The sequence below is a fragment of the Eublepharis macularius genome, chromosome 4, assembly GCF_028583425.1.
Source record: "Eublepharis macularius isolate TG4126 chromosome 4, MPM_Emac_v1.0, whole genome shotgun sequence".
NCBI lineage: Eukaryota > Metazoa > Chordata > Lepidosauria > Squamata > Eublepharidae > Eublepharis > Eublepharis macularius.
In genome coordinates this window covers 105,797,044-105,815,632 of record NC_072793.1, presented here as the reverse complement: position 1 = coordinate 105,815,632, position 18,589 = coordinate 105,797,044, and the positions used below count along the sequence as shown (strand labels likewise).

At 44.1% G+C, this 18,589-nt stretch overlaps 2 protein-coding genes across 2 annotated transcripts in view; one reads left to right on the top strand and one right to left on the bottom strand.

Moving 5' to 3' along the window:
* Positions 1 to 18,589, top strand: part of CENPP (centromere protein P) — a 270,026-nt gene that overhangs the window by 94,330 nt on the left and 157,107 nt on the right. The window lies entirely within an intron of this gene.
* The window catches only part of ASPN (asporin), a 31,693-nt gene continuing 30,407 nt past the window's right edge, over positions 17,304 to 18,589 (bottom strand). The window contains exons 7-8 of the mRNA XM_054976145.1: positions 18,440 to 18,578; positions 17,304 to 18,107 (exon numbers count right to left, since the gene is read on the bottom strand). Of these exons, the coding sequence (XP_054832120.1) occupies positions 17,910 to 18,107; positions 18,440 to 18,578 (337 nt within the window). The 3' untranslated portion in view covers positions 17,304 to 17,909. The remainder of the gene's footprint in view (positions 18,108 to 18,439; positions 18,579 to 18,589) is intronic.

The following is an 18,589-nucleotide window of genomic DNA, read 5'->3' as shown; positions in this document are numbered from 1 at the left end:
AATGCTATGTCTTTATAAAATTGTGTTTATTTACTCTATGGCATTGCTTATGGAAATGTCCATGAAACTGACTGTACTAATCTCACATTGTGTAATCCTCCTTGAGTCTTAGTGAGAAAGGTGGATTATAAATGACATAAATAAGTCTTATCCCACATACTATTTAATATCTACATGAAACTGCTGGGAGAGGTCATCTGGGGGTTTGGAGTAAGGGTCACCAATATACAAATGACATCCAGCTCTACTTAACAGCTAAGCCAGGTGGGTCTGTGGAAGTTTTGAATAGGTACCTGGAGAAGATAATGGGATGGATAAGGGCTAATAAACTTATGTTCAGGCAAGACAAGACTCAGGTGCGGTTGGTCTGTGGAGAAGCTACTGAGACCCTGCAGAGCCAGCCTGTCCTGAAGGTGCTGCTACAGATTCTGGCTCAGATCTCTTCTGTGGCATGTAGCACCTTTTATCAGCTATGACTGGTTTGCCAGCTATGGCCATTCCTCAAAAAACGATAAAATGCCATACAGGGGACACAGTGATGTTCTGATCACGGATGTTTAGATTACTGTTATGTGCTCTATATGGGGCTGCCTTTGAAAACGGTTCAGAAACTTCGGTTGGCCCAAAATGTGACATCAGGCTTCTGTCAGATGTTGATTACAGGGATTGTCACCTTACCTTTAGAAAACCTTCCCCCTTGAGGCTTGCCTAGCACCTACTTTACTTTCTTATAGGTAAAAGGCTAAAAACGCGTCTTTTAACCTAAGCTTTTAATTAAGGTTTTTTGTATCTTACTGGCTTTTCCATGTCTGCTTCTGTTTTACAGATATTTTTATGCTGGTTATGTCCAATGGTTTATTTTTTAATGGCTTGGGAGTTTTTTATACTATGTTCCTTAATTATAAACCTTGAGCAGGACATTGAAAAGGCAGCATAGAAATATTATAAATAAATAAACTGAAATTACTGAGTAAGGCAGACCATTATAGTAGGTTAAGTATGAAGTAACCATAGCATAGATCCATGTGGTCAGATAGCCAAGTCAAGGCTGTCTTCTGGGCTAAATGAAGATGGAGGCATTTTTTCCCTGTTGCTGCATTGACTTGCTTCTCCATCAGTAGTGCTGGATCTAGTATAATCCCTAGGCTTTTAACTGTCAATGAGTGTCATTATGGGGCCAACCAAGAATTAGGATCAAATCTGTTCCTGGTAGGGTTGTACTCTTTTTCAAGGAACAGGTTCACAGCTTGTGGTTGCTGCTGTACCCATTTTTGCTGGTGCATATTCAAATCATATCTGTAGTATGCAAAGTATTTAATTAGCTTTGGCAGCTACATCAGATACTCTATACGTAAAGTTCTTTGGAAAAATCATTTGTGGTATGTGGTGTCATCGATATGCTGATGATAGCTCTACATTTATTTATCCAAACCAAATTGTGATGCTATAGTGTCTCTAAACGAATGCCTGACTGCTATAGTTGAATGGTTAAGAGCAAACAAGCTGAACTGAATCCTGACAGGACAGATGTAATGTTGATTGGGAAGGGTGATCCCTTGAAAGACATGGGGCTCCCCACTTTTGATAGGGTCCAGTTGTTTTGGTGACTTCTGGTTAATAAAAGTTAAACTTGAATCAATTATGGGATATTTTGTTTTTTATTTTAAAGATGCATTTTATTTAGTTTCAAATATTGAAGTGTAAAAATACAAAAGATAAAGGAAATTGACCTATTGGCCACCCAATGACACTTTTAAATTTAGTCCCAGATTGTCCTTAAAAACTGCAATGCCTTGATGATTCTACAGTTAGGTGGTGCTATTACACTAAAGAATCAGATTAAGACGAAAACTGTTTGTTTATTTCATTATGAGAATTTGCAATATTTGTGGTTCAAAGCAGTATTAAATGTATAGAAGGACAACATATCATATAGCCTTGAAGATAATGTTCCAGCCTCATTTACTGAATTTCCTACTGTACTGAATTTCCAAAAATATAACAAGAGACTTGCACTGGAGTACGATTACTATCTGTTGTTAGATTGAATATATATTTTGTGTGTGTATCAATCCCCTATTTATAAAGTCTTTGTTAGACATTTGGGGTATTTAAAATAGAGAAAGATCTAGGACTGAATGGTGTCCCAAGGCTGTTGCGAGGTACACAGAAAAATACTGCTAAAAAAAGCAAGCAAGCAAGCCCTGGCTTATTGGTCTCCTCAAACAGGCATGCTACTAGTGAAGTTGGAAGCAGAGAACAGGATTCTAGTTGAGTGTGAGCCGTCACTTACCAGAATTTGGAATTAAGTATTGTCAATATGTCGTCTAAAGGCAGGAACTGTGGTTAGTGACCTTTGGGTGCATTGTCTTCAAATGTGCCCCCCACCCCTGGCCATAACACCAAAATGGAGGTTTACAATACAACCCTAAATAGTTAATCCCTCTAAATAGACTTAGAAAGGTATAACAAGAGTTCATCTTCGTTCTTCTGTGCCTCCACACATGGGGACTGCGCAGGCGCAGGCCAGCTGCCGGAGAATTTTTTATCACTTCTATAGCTCCGAAGGGGCCGTTTGTCGCGCGCCTCAGCGACCGTTTTCCCGCCCAAACGGTCACATGCTCCTCCAGCAACCAATGGCCCCTTCCCTCAGTTCTCTTCTTGCCGCCGCTTGGAGAGAACGTGTGCTTTATTGCTCTGTGCTCTTTTTGTGCTTTGTGCTTCTTGACTGGATATCTTTGGCTTTGACTTCAGACTTTGGACTTTGACTCTTCTTACGTTTGCTGATTTGGATCGTTTGTGGACTCCGTAATTATAAATCGGACTGTCTGACCATTCTTTTGCCTGCCCCTGAAGATGGCCTCAAGGGTGCTCTTCAAGCATTGCATTCAGTGCCACACAAAGATGGCCCAGACGGATGGCCATGAGCTGTGCTTGTTTTGTCTGGGGGAGACCCACAATGTCCCGGCCTGTAAAATATGCCAAGGCTTTACCAACAAGGCCCGGCAGGAGCTCAAGGCCCGTCTGAACTCCTCCCTGTGGCAGAAGGTCATGTCCGAGGGTACTCCGCTGCCTTCCCCCACGGCTGGCCCTAGCCCCTCTGCTGGAAAGCGTTCCCGAGCGGGCTCAGTGGCTTTGGTGAAGTCGGCGTCGAGATCTCAGCCGACGAGTGCTGCGGCGTCGAGAGCAGCCTCTCCGGCGCGGGGTTCGGTGAGACCGCCCCGAAGCGCTTCGTCGTCCCGGTCGGATCCGAGAGCGTCCGACTCGGAACTGAGGCTTGTGGTGCTGAGTCCACGGTCGGAACCGACGACTGTCACGGTTCCGAAGAAGGCGACTCCGAGCAAGGTGACAGGATCGAAGCCGAGCTCCACTTCGAGATCATCGTCTAAGAGCCCTGCGGTTCCGAGGGCCTCATCGGAGCCACCGGCCAAGAAGCCTAAGAAGGGGAAACACCGTCACCGGTCGCCGCGCTCGGTTCCGACGGAGGATGTGATCGAGATTCCCCACACGCCTTCTCCCCATCTGGATTCGCCGGTTCCAGAGGAGGAGGTGCTGGTTCCGGTGGCCTTCGAGGAGGTACCGGGCGAGCACTCCGTGGCCACGGATTCGAGCCCGTCGACAAGCCATTGGCACCGACCATCACCAGCTCATCGGTCTCCAGCACCTCCCAGCTGTGATCGGCGCCATTCTGAGGGGAGCGTTGGTTCCGGGCACTCGGTGAAGTCGCGCCATCGCCAGGCCTCCTACATCCCTCCGGCCTACCACTGCCAATGGGAAGGGGCGCCTGTCGGCTTTGGGTACTCGGATCCGAGGCCGTCCACATCGAAGCAAGGGTGGTTCCCTCCGCCGTTCCGAGGAGAGGAGTCACTGCAAGGTTCCGAGGAAGGAGAGGCTGAGAGCGTCGGGGACTACCGATCTGAGTCCTGGTCGGAACCGTCCCCAGATGATAATGTGGCGCCAAGCACCAGCTCCCCTTACGAGGACCTGAGAATTTATTCAGATCAAATGGCCCGTATGGCTCAAGCGCTCGAGATGGACATCTCTTCAGCGACTCCCCAGACTAAGGACAAGCTCCTGAAGAGAATTTATGGCGACAACCCGGCTACCGTTGGCTTCCCCATGTTAGAGGGGATTGAGGAGATCGTGGAGAAGGTCTGGAAGGTGCCCTGCGACCAGCCTGCAACTTCGAAGAGGATAGAGCAGCTGTATAAAATCAAGCAGGGCACCTGGCAGTCATTGGCAAGACATCCTCCACCCTCCTCGTTGGTCACCGAGGAAATCCAGCCTCGTCGGTCGGGCCCACCTTCTGCACCACCGGATAAAGAGGGCAGGAAGATAGACGCGATGGGTAGGCGCCAGTACTCCATCTCCAACCTGGGCCTCAGGATCGCCAACTATCAGACGATCATGGCAGGTTACCAACTATATTTGTGGGAGAAGCTGGCGTCCTACGTAGGGGACTTGCCTCCTGATAAGAAAGCTGTGGTCTCCCTGCTCCAGACCGAGGCTGTGCGGCTGTCCAAGCAGCAGATGAACGCAGGAAGCCATGCTGCCGACACTGCTGCGCGTGGGATGGCTTCGGCCATAGTCCTCAGGCGTCACTCCTGGCTACGGTCAACGGCCCTCTCGCAGGAGGTGAGGTCGAGGGTCGAGGGCCTGCCCTTCGAAGGGGACTCTCTGTTCTCGACATCTACAGACGACGCCCTCAAGAAGAAGAAAGAGGACAGGCAGACGGCGCGGTCCTTGGGGCTGGCCCCGGCGGACAAGCCCACCTCCAGACCACGGTACGCTTCGCGGTACGCTCCGTACCATTACCAGGGCAGGTTTCAGCAGCAGCGGCCTGGTTACCAGCAGTATCCTGCCTATCCGCAACGGCACTACAACCCCTCACAACAACCTAGGAGGCGTAGACCCTTCAAGCCTCGCCCCCAGCAAAAGGATCAGCAGGGTCTTGGGAGGCAGTACTGACGGGTCAACCCAGCCGTACCCCTGAATTTTTCGGACAGACTGAGGCCTTTTCTCTTCGAGTGGGAGTCAATAACATCTGACTCATGGGTCTTAACTATCGTTGATAAGGGATACGGGCTGGAGTTTGTTGAGCGGCCTGGGTGCAGTTCACCCCAGTCAGCTGTAAATAATACTATGGCCGAGCTGGATGCGGAGATCATGTTGCTCTTTGCCAAAGGTGCTGTGGAAGAAATGGCCTATGAGGAATCTGTAAGGGTTTCTTCTCTAGGTTCTTCCTGGTCCCCAAAAAGGATGGGGGTTTACGCCCCATTCTAGATTTGAGGGGCCTTAATGCCTTTTTAAGGGTTACCAAATTTAAGATGGTCACTCTGTCAACTGTGATCTCTTTACTAAAGAAAGGGGATTGGTTTGCAGTCCTCGATTTGAAGGACACCTACTTCCATGTCGGGATACGTGAGGAGCACAGGAAATACCTGAGCTTCGTTTACCGGCAAAGGGTTTTCCGGTATAAGGTGCTGCCCTTCGGTCTATCCACGGTGCCACGTGTATTCACCAAATGTGTGGCTCCTGTGGTCTCCTTCCTGCGGGAGGAGGGCTGTACCATCTTTCCCTACCTTGATGACTGGCTCATCGTGGCTGGTTCGGAATCTAAGCTGGTTCAAGACATAGAATTGGTACTGAGCACTTGCAAACGCTTGGGGCTCCTGGTAAATTTTGAGAAATCCAAACTGGTACCCAACTGCACGATCTCTTACATAGGTGCGCTGTTAGACTCTGTGGAGGGTAAGGCTGTGCTCCCCCTGGAGAGGGCTAGGTCCCTAAGGGGTCTTGTGTCCATGTTTAAGAGGAACCGTTTCCAATCAGTGCGTATTATCCAGTGCTTATTAGGTCATATGGCAGCGGCCACCTCTGTGGTCCCCTTCGCTAGGCTGCATATGCGCCCTCTCCAAAACTGGTTTGTACGGAGGTACGATGCTATGCAGCACCCTCTGTCCCTCAAGCTCTCCATCCCAAGGGTCATCCTGTTCTCCTTGGACTGGTGGTTGTCTGATGACAATTTATTTAAAGGGACCCCTTTTGGCTATCAGCATCCTGACATCACGGTGACCACTGACGCCTCTCTGCTGGGATGGGGGTCTTATTGTGGTGATGTATGTGTGCAAGATGTCTGGTCTGAGAGGGAAAAGACCCTCCATATTAATGTGCTTGAACTAAGAGCCATTCGTTTCGCACTTGTGTCCCTTGCAGCATTGCTACAAAATCGCTGGGTGTTGGTACAGACGGACAACACAATGGCCATGTACTACATAAATCAGCAAGGGGGTACAGCATCCATGGCTCTCTGCTGGGAAGCCACGCTCACTTGGCAGTGGGCAATCAGGAATGGTGTGATGCTTCGAGCTATGTATGTGGCAGGTTCGGACAACACTCGGGCGGATGCCCTGAGCAGAGTCCTCTTGTTGGACCACGAGTGGGAACTGAACGCAGAGTGCATTGGGCCGATCTTTCAGATGTGGGGCCACCCGGACATAGATGTGTTCGCAACTGCGGACAACACCAAGGCCCAGAGATTCTGTTCGAGGGCTGGGAGCGACCTCCTCTTTATTGGGGATGCCTTCCAGTTTATGTGGACCCAAGGGTTGCATTATATGTTTCCACCGTTCCCCTTGATTCCCAGGGTTCTGTGCAAAATAGAGGAGGACAGGACGGATTGCATCCTTGTGGCCCCCTTTTGGCCCAGACAGATTTGGTTTCCCAAGCTCCTGCGAATGTCCCAGCGGACGTACGTGAGTCTGCCTCCCCGGCAGGACCTTCTGCGGAACGGGTGCCTGTTCCATCATGACCCCGGGAAGCTGCACCTGTCGGCCTGGCAGATCATTCCCCACCAGTAGCATTTTTGGATCAGGTGGAAAGGGTCTTAGCGAATGCTAGGAAGCCGTCCACTAGGCGCTCCTATGCTGCTAAGTGGCGTAGGTTCGAGGCTTGGGCACTTGCTAAAGGAATGGTGCCTGCCAGTAGCTCCCTTGGGCTCATATTTGATTATCTGTGCCAGCTGAGGGACCAAGGGTTAAGAGTCACCTCCCTCAAGGTCCATCTCGCAGCTCTCTCTGCTTTCCATTCTCGGGTAGAAGGTAGCACAGTGTTTTCTCACCCTAAGTCCCGCCAGTTCCTGAAAGGGATGTTTAACCTTTACCCACCAGTGTCACCTCCTGTACCTCTGTGGTCTCTATCCCTGGTGCTTTCACGACTGATGTTGCCTCCATTCGAGCCTCTGGCAACCTGCCCCTTGGACCTATTATCGTACAAGGTGGCATTCCTGGTGGCCGTGACTTCTGCCAGGAGGGTTAGTGAGCTGTCAGCACTAAGATCTGACCCCCTTTCCTCCTATTCCACTCTAATAGGGTGGTCCTGCGTCTCTGCCTAGGCTTCCTGCCTAAGGTGGTGTCCGCTTTTCACCTCTCGCAGGACATTACGCTGCCTGTGTTTTTTCCCCAACCTTCTTCAAAGGGGGAAAAGGCCCTTCATACGTTAGACCTGAAAAGAGCCCTAGCGTTCTACTTGGACAGGACTAAGGTCTTCCGTGCTAGTCCTCACTTGTTTATGTGTTTTGGGGCCAAGGATAAGGGTAACAGGGCATCTTCACAGACCCTGTCACGATAGATCGTGTCGGCCATTGCTAAGGCCTATGCTCTTGCTGGGGTGGCTTGCCCACTTCAGGTGAGAGCCCATTCCACAAGGTCTCAAGCTGCCTCTTCGGCGCTCCTCAGGGGTGTGCCCCTGGTTAGCATTTGTAAGGCGGCCACATGGTCCTCTGCTGACACTTTTGTGAGGCATTATGCCGTTGATGTCAATGCAGAGCAGGATGTATCTGTGGCCAAGGCTGTCCTACATTCCCTGTTTTCCTAAGGGAGTCTTGGATGGTATGGTGGTATTACGAGACCTCTTGTGTTTGTATATATGTATATATGTGTGTATATATATTTATTGGACGTATTTATTGCACATGTTGTGTATATGTATATATATTCATGTATAGTTAATAGTATATTTATTGCACATGTTGATTGTTACTGAGTTATATATAATAAAATTGAGTTGGACTTCACCCCACCTTCCTCATTGTGTGAAGCTTGGTACTCTCCCATGTGTGGAGGCACAGAAGAACGAAGATGAAAACAGGGTTAACATACCTGTAACTTATGTTCATCGAGTTCTTCTGTGCTGACACACAACCCTCCCTCCTACCCCGCTGTGAATTCCAATGCACGATGCTGTGATGGCTATAACGAAAATTGGTGTCTTTAAAGGATTATGGCTATGTGTATTGGTTAAGCGGCGGCAAGGGAGAACTGAGGGAAGGGGCCGTTGGTCGCTGGAGGAGCATGTGACCATTTGGGCAGGAAAACGGTCACTGAGGCGCGCGACAAACGGCCCCTTCGGAGCTATAGAAGCGATAAAAAATTCTCTGGCGGCTGGCCTGCGCCTGTGCAGTCCCCATGTGTGTCAGCACAGAAGAACTCGATGAACATAAGTTACAGGTATGTTAACCCTGTTTTGCCAACTCTGGATGGGGAAATTCCTGGAGATTTGTGGGGGGGGGGAGTGGAACCTGGAGAGGGTGGAGTTTGGGGAGGGACCTTAGAGGAATATAATCCTGTACAGTCCACCCTCCAAAGCAACCATTTTCTCTAGGGGAACTGAACTCTATGGCCAGGAGATCAGTTGCAATTCAGGGAGATCTCCAGCCGCTTCAAAGTTGTCAACTCTAGGTGTAACTCTGCGTAGACTTCCACTATAGGTGTTCAAAATGGGAGTAGTGAGGTAAGATTAGGACTTGGACACCCAAATTTAAATGTCTACTTAGCCATGAAGCTTACCGGGTGACCTGTTGTGAAAATAAAAGAGGGGTGGATAGAATTATGAATTCTGCTATGACCTCCTTGAAGAAACTGTGAGGGGAAAGTTGACAGACAGAAAACTGTTCCTTTCAAAAGTGGAAGTATTACCTCAGTGAAAAGAATAAGAATAAATTAAAAATTGTAACAAAACTAAAACTAAAGTTTGTTTAAACAAAGTAATACACAAAAGGACATTTAAGAGGGCAATCCCCAAAGGGTTGTAAAGATGATAATATTTAAAGATTAAAAGAAAAAAATTGATGGTAATCAGAAGCAAGAAACCAACCTGAGAGCAATAGACCTGTTAGGGATCAAAGGTATGCAAATAATGTTGAAGCATAATAGGAAAAGTCAAAATTAGTCTGTGCTTTACTTTTCACTGTTGAATATGTTAACAGGATTCCCATCCCTGAATCAATCCTCCATTGACAAGGCTCGTATTTCGTTCTATGAAGTGTTAAAGTGCATAACAAAAGAATGTGTTTTTATAACATTTCTCAAATGCCTTTTGCCATAAGCTCTCTAAAAACAAACACTTGAGCTTTGTAAATATTTAATTAGTTACCTCAAAAATGTAGTATGAATGGTGTGTACATAGGAATTTAGTTACCTGGAAGGCCACAGTTTAGAAATAATTATAGATGTGTATGACTCATATTTTTAAAGGTTTCTATTCTTTACAGTAGCAGGGCTTTTCTCTAAAAAAATTCAGGATTGAAGAATTCACCATAGAAAATGCAGTAATGACTTTTCTTGACTATCTAGTTCTGTCTAATTAGCCACTGTGAGTCTGAGTAGATAAGGTGAGATATAAATAATTTAAACAAATAAAATTGAGATTGGCGTTATTTGTGGTGTTTAGGATTTCTTGCAGTATGTTGTATGTGGCTGAACCTCACTGTAATTTGTGATAAATCAAGATGAGTAGCCATGTCTGTCTGTCTGTCTGTCTGTAAGAGTAGAAAAGAGCAAGAGTCCAGTAGCACCGATAAGACAAAATTTTTGGTAGGATATGAGCTTTCATTAGTCAGAGCTCACTTCTCAGCTGTGTATGAGCTTTCTGAGCTGTGACTCATGAAAACTCAAATCCTACCACAAATTTTGTTAGCCTTATAGGTGCTACTGGACTCTTGCTCTTTTCTACTGCTACATTAGGGGTGTGCACCAGGGAAATATTTGGTTTTCCTGCTTCGGGTTTACCCGAAGCAGGAAAAAGATTCGGAATACCTGATAAGGGAATATTCCGTTATCGGAATTGCTTCGGTATGCTTTGTAATGATTCAGAGCATACAGAAGTGAACCCCCCACCTCCCCCCTGAGACCCTCTTCCCCCAACCCCAACACACTTTCCTTTCCTGAAGGCTGGAGCATGCACCTCTGCCATCGCAGCGGTCAACAGGGGGCGGGGAAGGCCACAGCTGGCGCTTTGGCTGCCATGGCGGCCAGCAGGGCGGCAGGGAAGGCTGCAGCCGGCTCCTTCGCTGCCTGTGCCGCTGCTTCCACCACCGCCAGGATGTCCCAGATAAATGCGGTGGTGGTGGTGGTGGGAGGGAGCCCTTTTAAAAGGCCCTGAAGCTTCCCAAAGTGACCCAAATCGCTTTGGGAAACTTTGATTTGGTATTTCCAAATCGGGGCCATCATACTGGCCCCGATTCGGAAAGACCGAATCTTTATGAATTGGGCCCAGTTCAGTTTATTCCCCGAACTAGGAATCCAAAGCACATACCCCTATTTGTGATAAAGGAAACTTTGAAAGAAATCTTTTAGGTCTTCAGAAATTTTTGTCGAAATTTGAATCTGTATCTAAACTAACTGCATGTTTCTTTTGATGTTGATGGGAGTGCCCATCCCCATTTGATGCTACTAGTTATTGTATATGTGTGGTTGTGAACAGAAAGAACTAGGCTGCAATTGGCAGAATTCAGTAGTCATCAGAAAACATTCCTTAATAGTTCAATAGTATATTCATATATTACTTGTTTTTCCTTCCTCCTTTGACTTGTGTTTAAAATATACTTAGCTGAATCCAAAGAAATGCAAGATTGCCTCTATTTGTGCAAAGGAAGGTTGTTTTCATTACCTTCCAATGACAGCTGACCCAGATTTCTGAAACGATCCTTTTGAAAATTGGGAGATCCTGTGGATTGGCTTTTTAAATTATGTAGGAGAATCAATCCTCCAGGCGCACATAGAATATTTTCCATTTATAGGGGTGGTGATGGTAGATCAACAGTGAAATCCTAAGCAGAGTTACTCCAGTCTAAGCCCACTGAAATTAAATTAATTCATACATTAATGCATATATATGTATCTACCTGGTAATTCAGGTGAGTAGCCATGTTGCTTTGCAGTAACAGAGCCAGGTTTGAGTCTAGAAGCACCTTAAAGACCAACAAGATTTTCAAGGTATACGCTTATAAGAGTTCCCTTTATTCCTCTTTTTAACTCCCTGGAAATCTTGTTCGTCTTTAACAAGCTTCTGGACTCAAATCTTGCTCTGTCTACCTGGCAGTTACCTGTCTCTTTATTAGATCAATAACAGCTACAACAATAACAACAGTGTGCTTGTTTACCACTTCCCCATTGAACATGTCCAAGTGATTTGCTACAAATTTCTACCTGGTGAAAATTTTGACAAAAACTTATCTGAAGTAGATCAAGATGGGTAGCAGTGTTAGTCTTTCTGTAGCAGTAGAAAAGAGCAAGAGTCCAGTAGCACCTATAAGACTAACAAAATTTGTGGTAGGGTATTAGCTTTCGTGAGCCAGAGCTCACTTCTTCAGATACAGCTAGAATGTGAGTCCATCTGTCCTAATATCTTGGAGAGTGGAGGGAGAGGAGAAGCCAAATGATAATCGCTTGTGAATAACAATGGCAGGCATGATTGAATAGGGTGGGGTATGCAGAGGGGTAGTGGGTGTGGAGAAATTAGCATTGGTAATGAGACAGGAAGCCTTTGTCTCAGTTCAGTTCAGGTGGATGCATTGTCTTGAGCTTCGTTATCAGTTGCAATTCAGCAGTCTTGTCTGAAATAGGGATGTACAAATTTTCCATTTTTATTTATTTTCATGCACGTTTCTTATGGGTATTTTTGTGCCTTCTACTTCCTTTACTAATTTACTCATTTTGTTTGTTTCTTTTCTAACATTTATTGTTCTGTGCCATTATAATACTATTTTTACACAAAAATGGGCATGAACTGTTCATTATTTTGGTTGAGAAAATAATGACCACATTTTTGACCTATGCCTAGAAACCATTAAAGAAACTCCAACTTTTAAATAGAAATAAAGTAATAATGAAATTCAGTAGCATCTTTAATCTACGATGTGTGGATTCTGCAGTAAAGTTGATATTGACAGAGTTGTAAGAATCTTTTAATTTTAAAAGTTGCATGACCATCCTGTTTTCTTTAACAGACCATCAATATTTATTTATTATATTAGATTTTTAGTCTGCCCTCCCCACTGAGCGGGCTCAGGGCAGAGCACAACATTTTAATTTACATAAAAACACATAAAAGCAGATGAAACATTCCAATAAAATTTAAAACACTACATATAATAAAAACTTCTCAGGTGGCGATGGAAGAGTTACTTCATTTCAGACATGGCCCATATATCCATATCTATATCTATATCTATATATAGGGTGGTGGACAGATCTTTTCAAGTCAAGTCAAGTATGGCCGGCAGGAGCCCAGCCTAGCCTCCGCCATATGCCTGGCAGAACATCTCTGTCTTACAGGCCCGGCGGAAGGATAATAAATCCTGCCGGGGCCTGGTTTCATCACACAGAGATTTCCACCAGGCTGGTGCCAGTTCTGAAAAGGCCCTGGCTCTGGTCGAGGCCAGGCAAGCCTCCCTAGGACCAGGGACCACCAAAAGTTTTTTGTGGGTAGAACGAAGCATCCTCTGAGGCATATATAGGAAGAGGCGGTCCCGCAGATGTGCTGGACCCAGTCTGCATAGGGCTTCATAGGTCAGCATCAAAACCTTGAACCGGACCCGGTACTCAACTGGTAGCCAATGCAGCTGGCGTAATATAGGTGTTATATGTTCCCCTATCAGGTATCGCCCACGCAGCTGCATTTTGAACCAGCTGTAATCTCTGGATCAAGCCCAAGGGAAGCCCTGCGTAGAGCGAGTTGCAGTAGTCTAATCTAGAGTTAACTGTTGCTTGGATCACTGCTGTTAGGTCGTGGTCGACAGGTAGGGGACAAGCTGCTGGGCTTGTCTCAGATGGAAAAATGAAGACTGGACAACTGCTGCGATCTGTGCCTCCATAGTCAAGGAGGCATCCAAGATCACCCCCAGACTCCTCATTCTCACAAGCGGCACAAGCGGTGCTCCATCAAGAGCAGGGAGCCGGAGTCCCAGACCCACATGCAGGACCTCCATCTTTGTTGGATTTAGTTTCAACTGACTCTGTTTCAACCACCCAGTCACAGCTTCGAAAGCACGCTCCAAGACATCCGGGGCAGTCAGGCCGGCCATCCATCATCAGATATAATTGTGTGTCATCGGCATATTGATGACACCCAAGTCTGAAACTCCGCACCAACTGGGCGAGGGGGCGCATATAAACATTAAACAATAGTGGGAAGAGTATCGCCCCCTGAGGGACACCGTACATCAGTCAGTGGGTGGCGGGATGACAATTTCTCCCCAAGTGCCACCCTCTATCCCTGACTATGGAGAAACTCCGAGTTCTGGGTCACTTCACCCATTACATTAACAAATGTTAAGTATGTACCTACAAAAAGTAGTAATGTTACAATGAATGTTACAAACAAGTACTTTAAACCATATATTTCACATAGGTATGATTGCCAATGCAAGTATAATGCAAATGACGAACCTGGGTTTATTTCAGTAGAACAGCCCTTATTAATGGTTTGAAGGTCTAAAAATAGCTCCATAACTATAGCAGTAACTAAAAATTATATGCAAGTTAAAATATGTATATTAATTAATCCATCTCAGCCTGAATTGGACTTGTAGCTCCATAATGTTCAAATTTGCAAGTAATACAATACAGGGGGACTTGCAAGGACTTACATGGGGCATCAATTTTTCTTTCAACCACTATTTTCTCTTTCACTTCCCTTGTAGTTCCCATAGTCTCTCCTCTTTTACCTGTTTCCTTCCCATCCACGTCAACCTACCTTTATCTGCTTCCCCCCTTTAAGCTTTCCCTCCTTGCTTCCCTTTGGCAGCCTTTCCCAGGAAAATTGGCCAAGTTGCATGGTACCAGCTGAGTCAGGCCTGATGCTCACTGGGGAACCTTCATGGACTTATGGGAGATACCTCACTTTGTCCTGTATCCCCTCCCTACACTATTTCCTCTTTCCCACCTCATGTCAGCCCCTATATCCTCTTCTTTCCCTGATTCTTCCTTCACACCTACCAATCAATGTACCTTTTATCTGCCTCACCATTTTCAGCCATATTTATTAATTTACTTCATTTATATTCTACCTTTCTCCGCAATGGGGATCCAAAGCAGCTTACATCATTCTCCCTCTCTTCCATTTTGTCCACAGAACAACCCTGTGGGGAAGTAGGGTGAGTGTGTGTTACTGGCCCAAAGTCACCCAGTGAGCTTCCAAAGCAGAAAGGGGATGCAAACATGGCTCTCCCAGATCATAGTCTGAAATTGTAACCACTGCACCACTCTGGCTTTTGTGGGGTGGCTGCTGTTGAGTAGTAGCAAGCTGCAGGACCTGTGTAAGTAAGGTAGCAAGTTGCCTGTGGTTGTTGCCAGGCCTGGCTGCAATAAGAGCTAAGCTACAAGAGACGAATTACATGAGGACAAGCATGTGAAGAGAGTCGCAATGTTAGCCGGGAAGCTGAGTTTTTGAAGAGATTGGAAGACTTTGTCAATTTTCCCTCTACATAGCAGAAAAGCCTGCTCGGAGGGTTTATTAATTTCCTCTTTGCCTCCTAGAAGGGGAGGTGAAACTGACAACCTTCCAGAGGCAAAGAGGAAATTAACAAACCCTCTGAGCAGCTGGCTCTAGAGAGGGGAAATTAACAAAGCCTTCCAATCTCTGCTAACATTGCGACTCCCTTCACGTGCTTGTCTTCATGTAATTCGTCTCTTGTAGCTTAGCTCTAAGTCAATGGCCAGAATAGCCCTGAAAATGGCCCTTACCTTCCCCTGCCTTTTTATTGACAGAAACCAAGTATTACTAAGGCTGGCAATACTGTTGTGGTTTCCTAGCAGTGGCAACTAATGGCATCATTTTTTTAAAGCCACAGCTGCTCCTTTTATCATTTGGGTTTTTTTTTAACCCCCCCCTTTTTTTTTTTAGATTTTAGATTTTTCTGCAAACCTGAGTCTTTTCTCATGTCCATGGCCTCAATCTTCAGATATAAATATTCACAGATTTTGAGAATTAGATATACTGATATAGTGATTGTTTTGAAAAAGTAGAGAACATATTTATGTGTGCACACTTCTTTCTCAAGAAAACCCAGTCTTCAACTGGAATAAATTGTTTAAAGAACACTTTATGTAGACTTATTTTGTATAATTTATTTTACAGTCTGAATTTTTTTGAGTAACTATGGGAGTCAACAGAGAGAACAATATGTCAATTGAGGAAATCCTGATTGTAAGAACAAGGGTAGCTAACTGGAATGTAGCAAAGGAATAAGAGCCTATGCCAGACACTGTAGCTATACTTTCCAAGTACTAGAAAGCAGCATTAGCCATTCTGACTTCTTAAACTCACAGGTTGTTGAAGCTATCAGTACCAGGAAAGTTGGATTTCCAGTATGGTGGATTTTGTGCCTAAAAGCCAAATTTGGTGCTCGCCTAGCTATTTTACAAGCATCTGAATTGCACATAGCCAAGTTCATATGACATACTTCCTTTGGTGACAGTAATGCTTCCTTTCTTCCTCCTAGCCCAGGGATTCCTTTACCCTCACTTAAATTATTTTCCTGAGATTATAGGGTACCCTCTCAATATGTTTCGTTCTACTCAATCTGGTCTGTGGTATAAATAAGAGATGTCGAGTGTTCCTTTTTATGGGATTGCCTTCTACTGAGTTAGACCATCGGTCTATTCTAGCAGCAGCTCTCCAAGGTCTCAAGTCTTTCACGTCACCTACTGTCTGATGCTTTTAACTAGAGATCCTGGGGACTGAACCTGGGTCCTTCTGCATACAAAGCAGATGCTCTACTAAAGAGGCATACCTCCTAACTTAAAATATTTACGCTACATTTTGATTTTTGCATATTGCCCCTTCAGTTTTGTTGAGGAATATGCAGAACATGTAGGCTGCAAGCTGAATGACATTTTCCTGGAATTACATAGGACTTACTTCTGAGTACACCACCTGATTAGGCTTGTCCTCTTAATCACCAATAGAGTATTTTGCATATTGTCTAATCACATGCCCAGTACTTGGAGACAATGCATTTGTACTGCTTAGTGCTTACAATGGAACTTATGCATATTGATGGATAATATGGACAGTCCTGGTTCGCATGTGGATGTTTCTGTGATGTGTGATGCATCTGCACAATGTCCAGCTTTATTTAGATTCACCCTTCAAGTACAATTTGAAAAATGAATTGTATGCCACTCTCACCTGAAACTAACCTCTAATGAAACTAATTAAAGATCAAGTACAAAATTTATAATGCATATAATGAGTGTGTTGCATATTGGAGGGAGGCAGAGAATCCTACAAGTGTCTTCCCCTAAGTAAGGAGTCTTGATCTGAGGTATATGGCTTTGGAGGAGAGGACCCCTCATACAGGGTGGGATATAAATCCAACAAATACATTTTTTAAAGTAAATAAAAATTAAAAATAAAATAAAATAGCAGAAGGGAGCTTTAGGATGAATTGTTAACTGAAACAAAATAGGCCATGGTGTAGCAATATTATGTGACTTCAGAACATTTATAAGGAAACAAATTACAGTTTTTAAATCTCTTTAACATAGATAACATGAATAAAACACATATGCTAAATATATAAGAAAAGTAGCCCACTGTTGTAGAGTACTGTCATTAGTTACGTAAGGTATGGATAACTGATCAGTTTTTTTAGCCATGGCCAAATACAGTTTGCATTGTATGCAAGATGAATTCAGCAATGTTACGGTATTCAGGCAGTAATAAGAAATGTATATACAAGATCAGCATATGACAGCCACAATAAAGCTGCTCCAATGTGTGCAGATGCTTCCAGTCTGTCTTTCATCTGCAATAAGAATACTGAGTATGTTTGAAATTTCGGCTTTCATAGTTTCACTTTGTGATAGAGTGCTATGGCCCAGTGAGTGTGGGTATTTGAACTGTACACAAAACTGCCAATTATAGTAACATGTTTACAGTGTATATTAACTTTCTAGTAACTTCGTATTGTACTGGCCTGCAGAAAATTTAATCATTCTTCCTAAGAAGAAAAATAGTGATACATTTCTAAATTTTTAATAGTCATCATACATACATATTTGTTGCCAAAGGTAGTATACAGTTGTAAGGAAAACTTCATGAATAAATACTAAAGGCTTTGAGGTTATTAAGTGTACAGTTTCAATCTTGCCTTTCAGTTGACTACCATGATTAAATATTATCTAGTCTGATTAGAGTATCAGTTACTAGTACAGTACGTTTTAATGGTTTTTTTCTTAGCTAGTTTACTTAACTTAAAGGTTCACAACTTTTACTTAAAATTTGATATATACTTTATAAACAAGACAATACAGAAACAATTTGTTTAATAGGAGACAGTTTTTTATGTCTTTGTATTATTTTATGCTAAGAAAAAACAGTCTATATGACAGATAGTTTTGACATTTTGATAGGAAACAATGGCCTGGGTTCTATTTTCATGAGTGGTAAATTTAAATGAATAAATCAAAAGGCATTTGTGGTATTTTATGTTACTAATTTACAAACTCTGAAATAATTGTAGCTGTTTTAAGATAATTGGACAGTATTAAGCTGTCCAACAGATTTCAAGTACTATGATGCTGGTTTTGATATTTTTGTTTAACTGATGTTTTAACTATATAATATTATTTTCCATAGTTTCCAATTTGAACACTGTTTCTGTTTAATATACAGCGAAATGTTCCAGGCTGGACATCCCAGTATTTAACAGGATTGTTGAATAGGCTAATGCCACTGTACAAAGTTTTCTTCAGCCTTCCTCCTGTTGGACAAAAATCATTCACTCCCACTTTCAAAATATTGTTAGAATGAAGGAAGACAACCTGTAGGAAGGCAACAGAAAAATAACAAGAAGAAAAATCATATTGTACAAATCACATTCTAGGGTTTCATGATAGGTAGTAACTCAGATGTGAATATTTGTGCAATATATAGTTTATATTACAAGCAGCTCTGCCTCTTCAGGAGTCATTTTATAACTGCCTTTGCCCACTTGAGAGGTGTCTCTTCACAACTGGCTCCTGCAGGTTGACCTTAAAGTGGTCAACCCTGTAGTCTTCCCATCTCTGCCATATATCCTCAATGTAAGTGGATTATCTACTTGCTTATGATTCCCTCTTGTTTTTAACTTATATGTACACAAATTGTGTATTACCTGTAGATACTTCAGATCTGGAAGGCCGTGAGGGACTTTCTTCAGTTTGTTCTTTTCTAGATGTATTTCTCGTATACTTGGTATGCTTGCAAAACTTCCATTTTCTACATCTTTGATTCTGTTGTTTCCCAGCCCCAACCTAGGGATAAT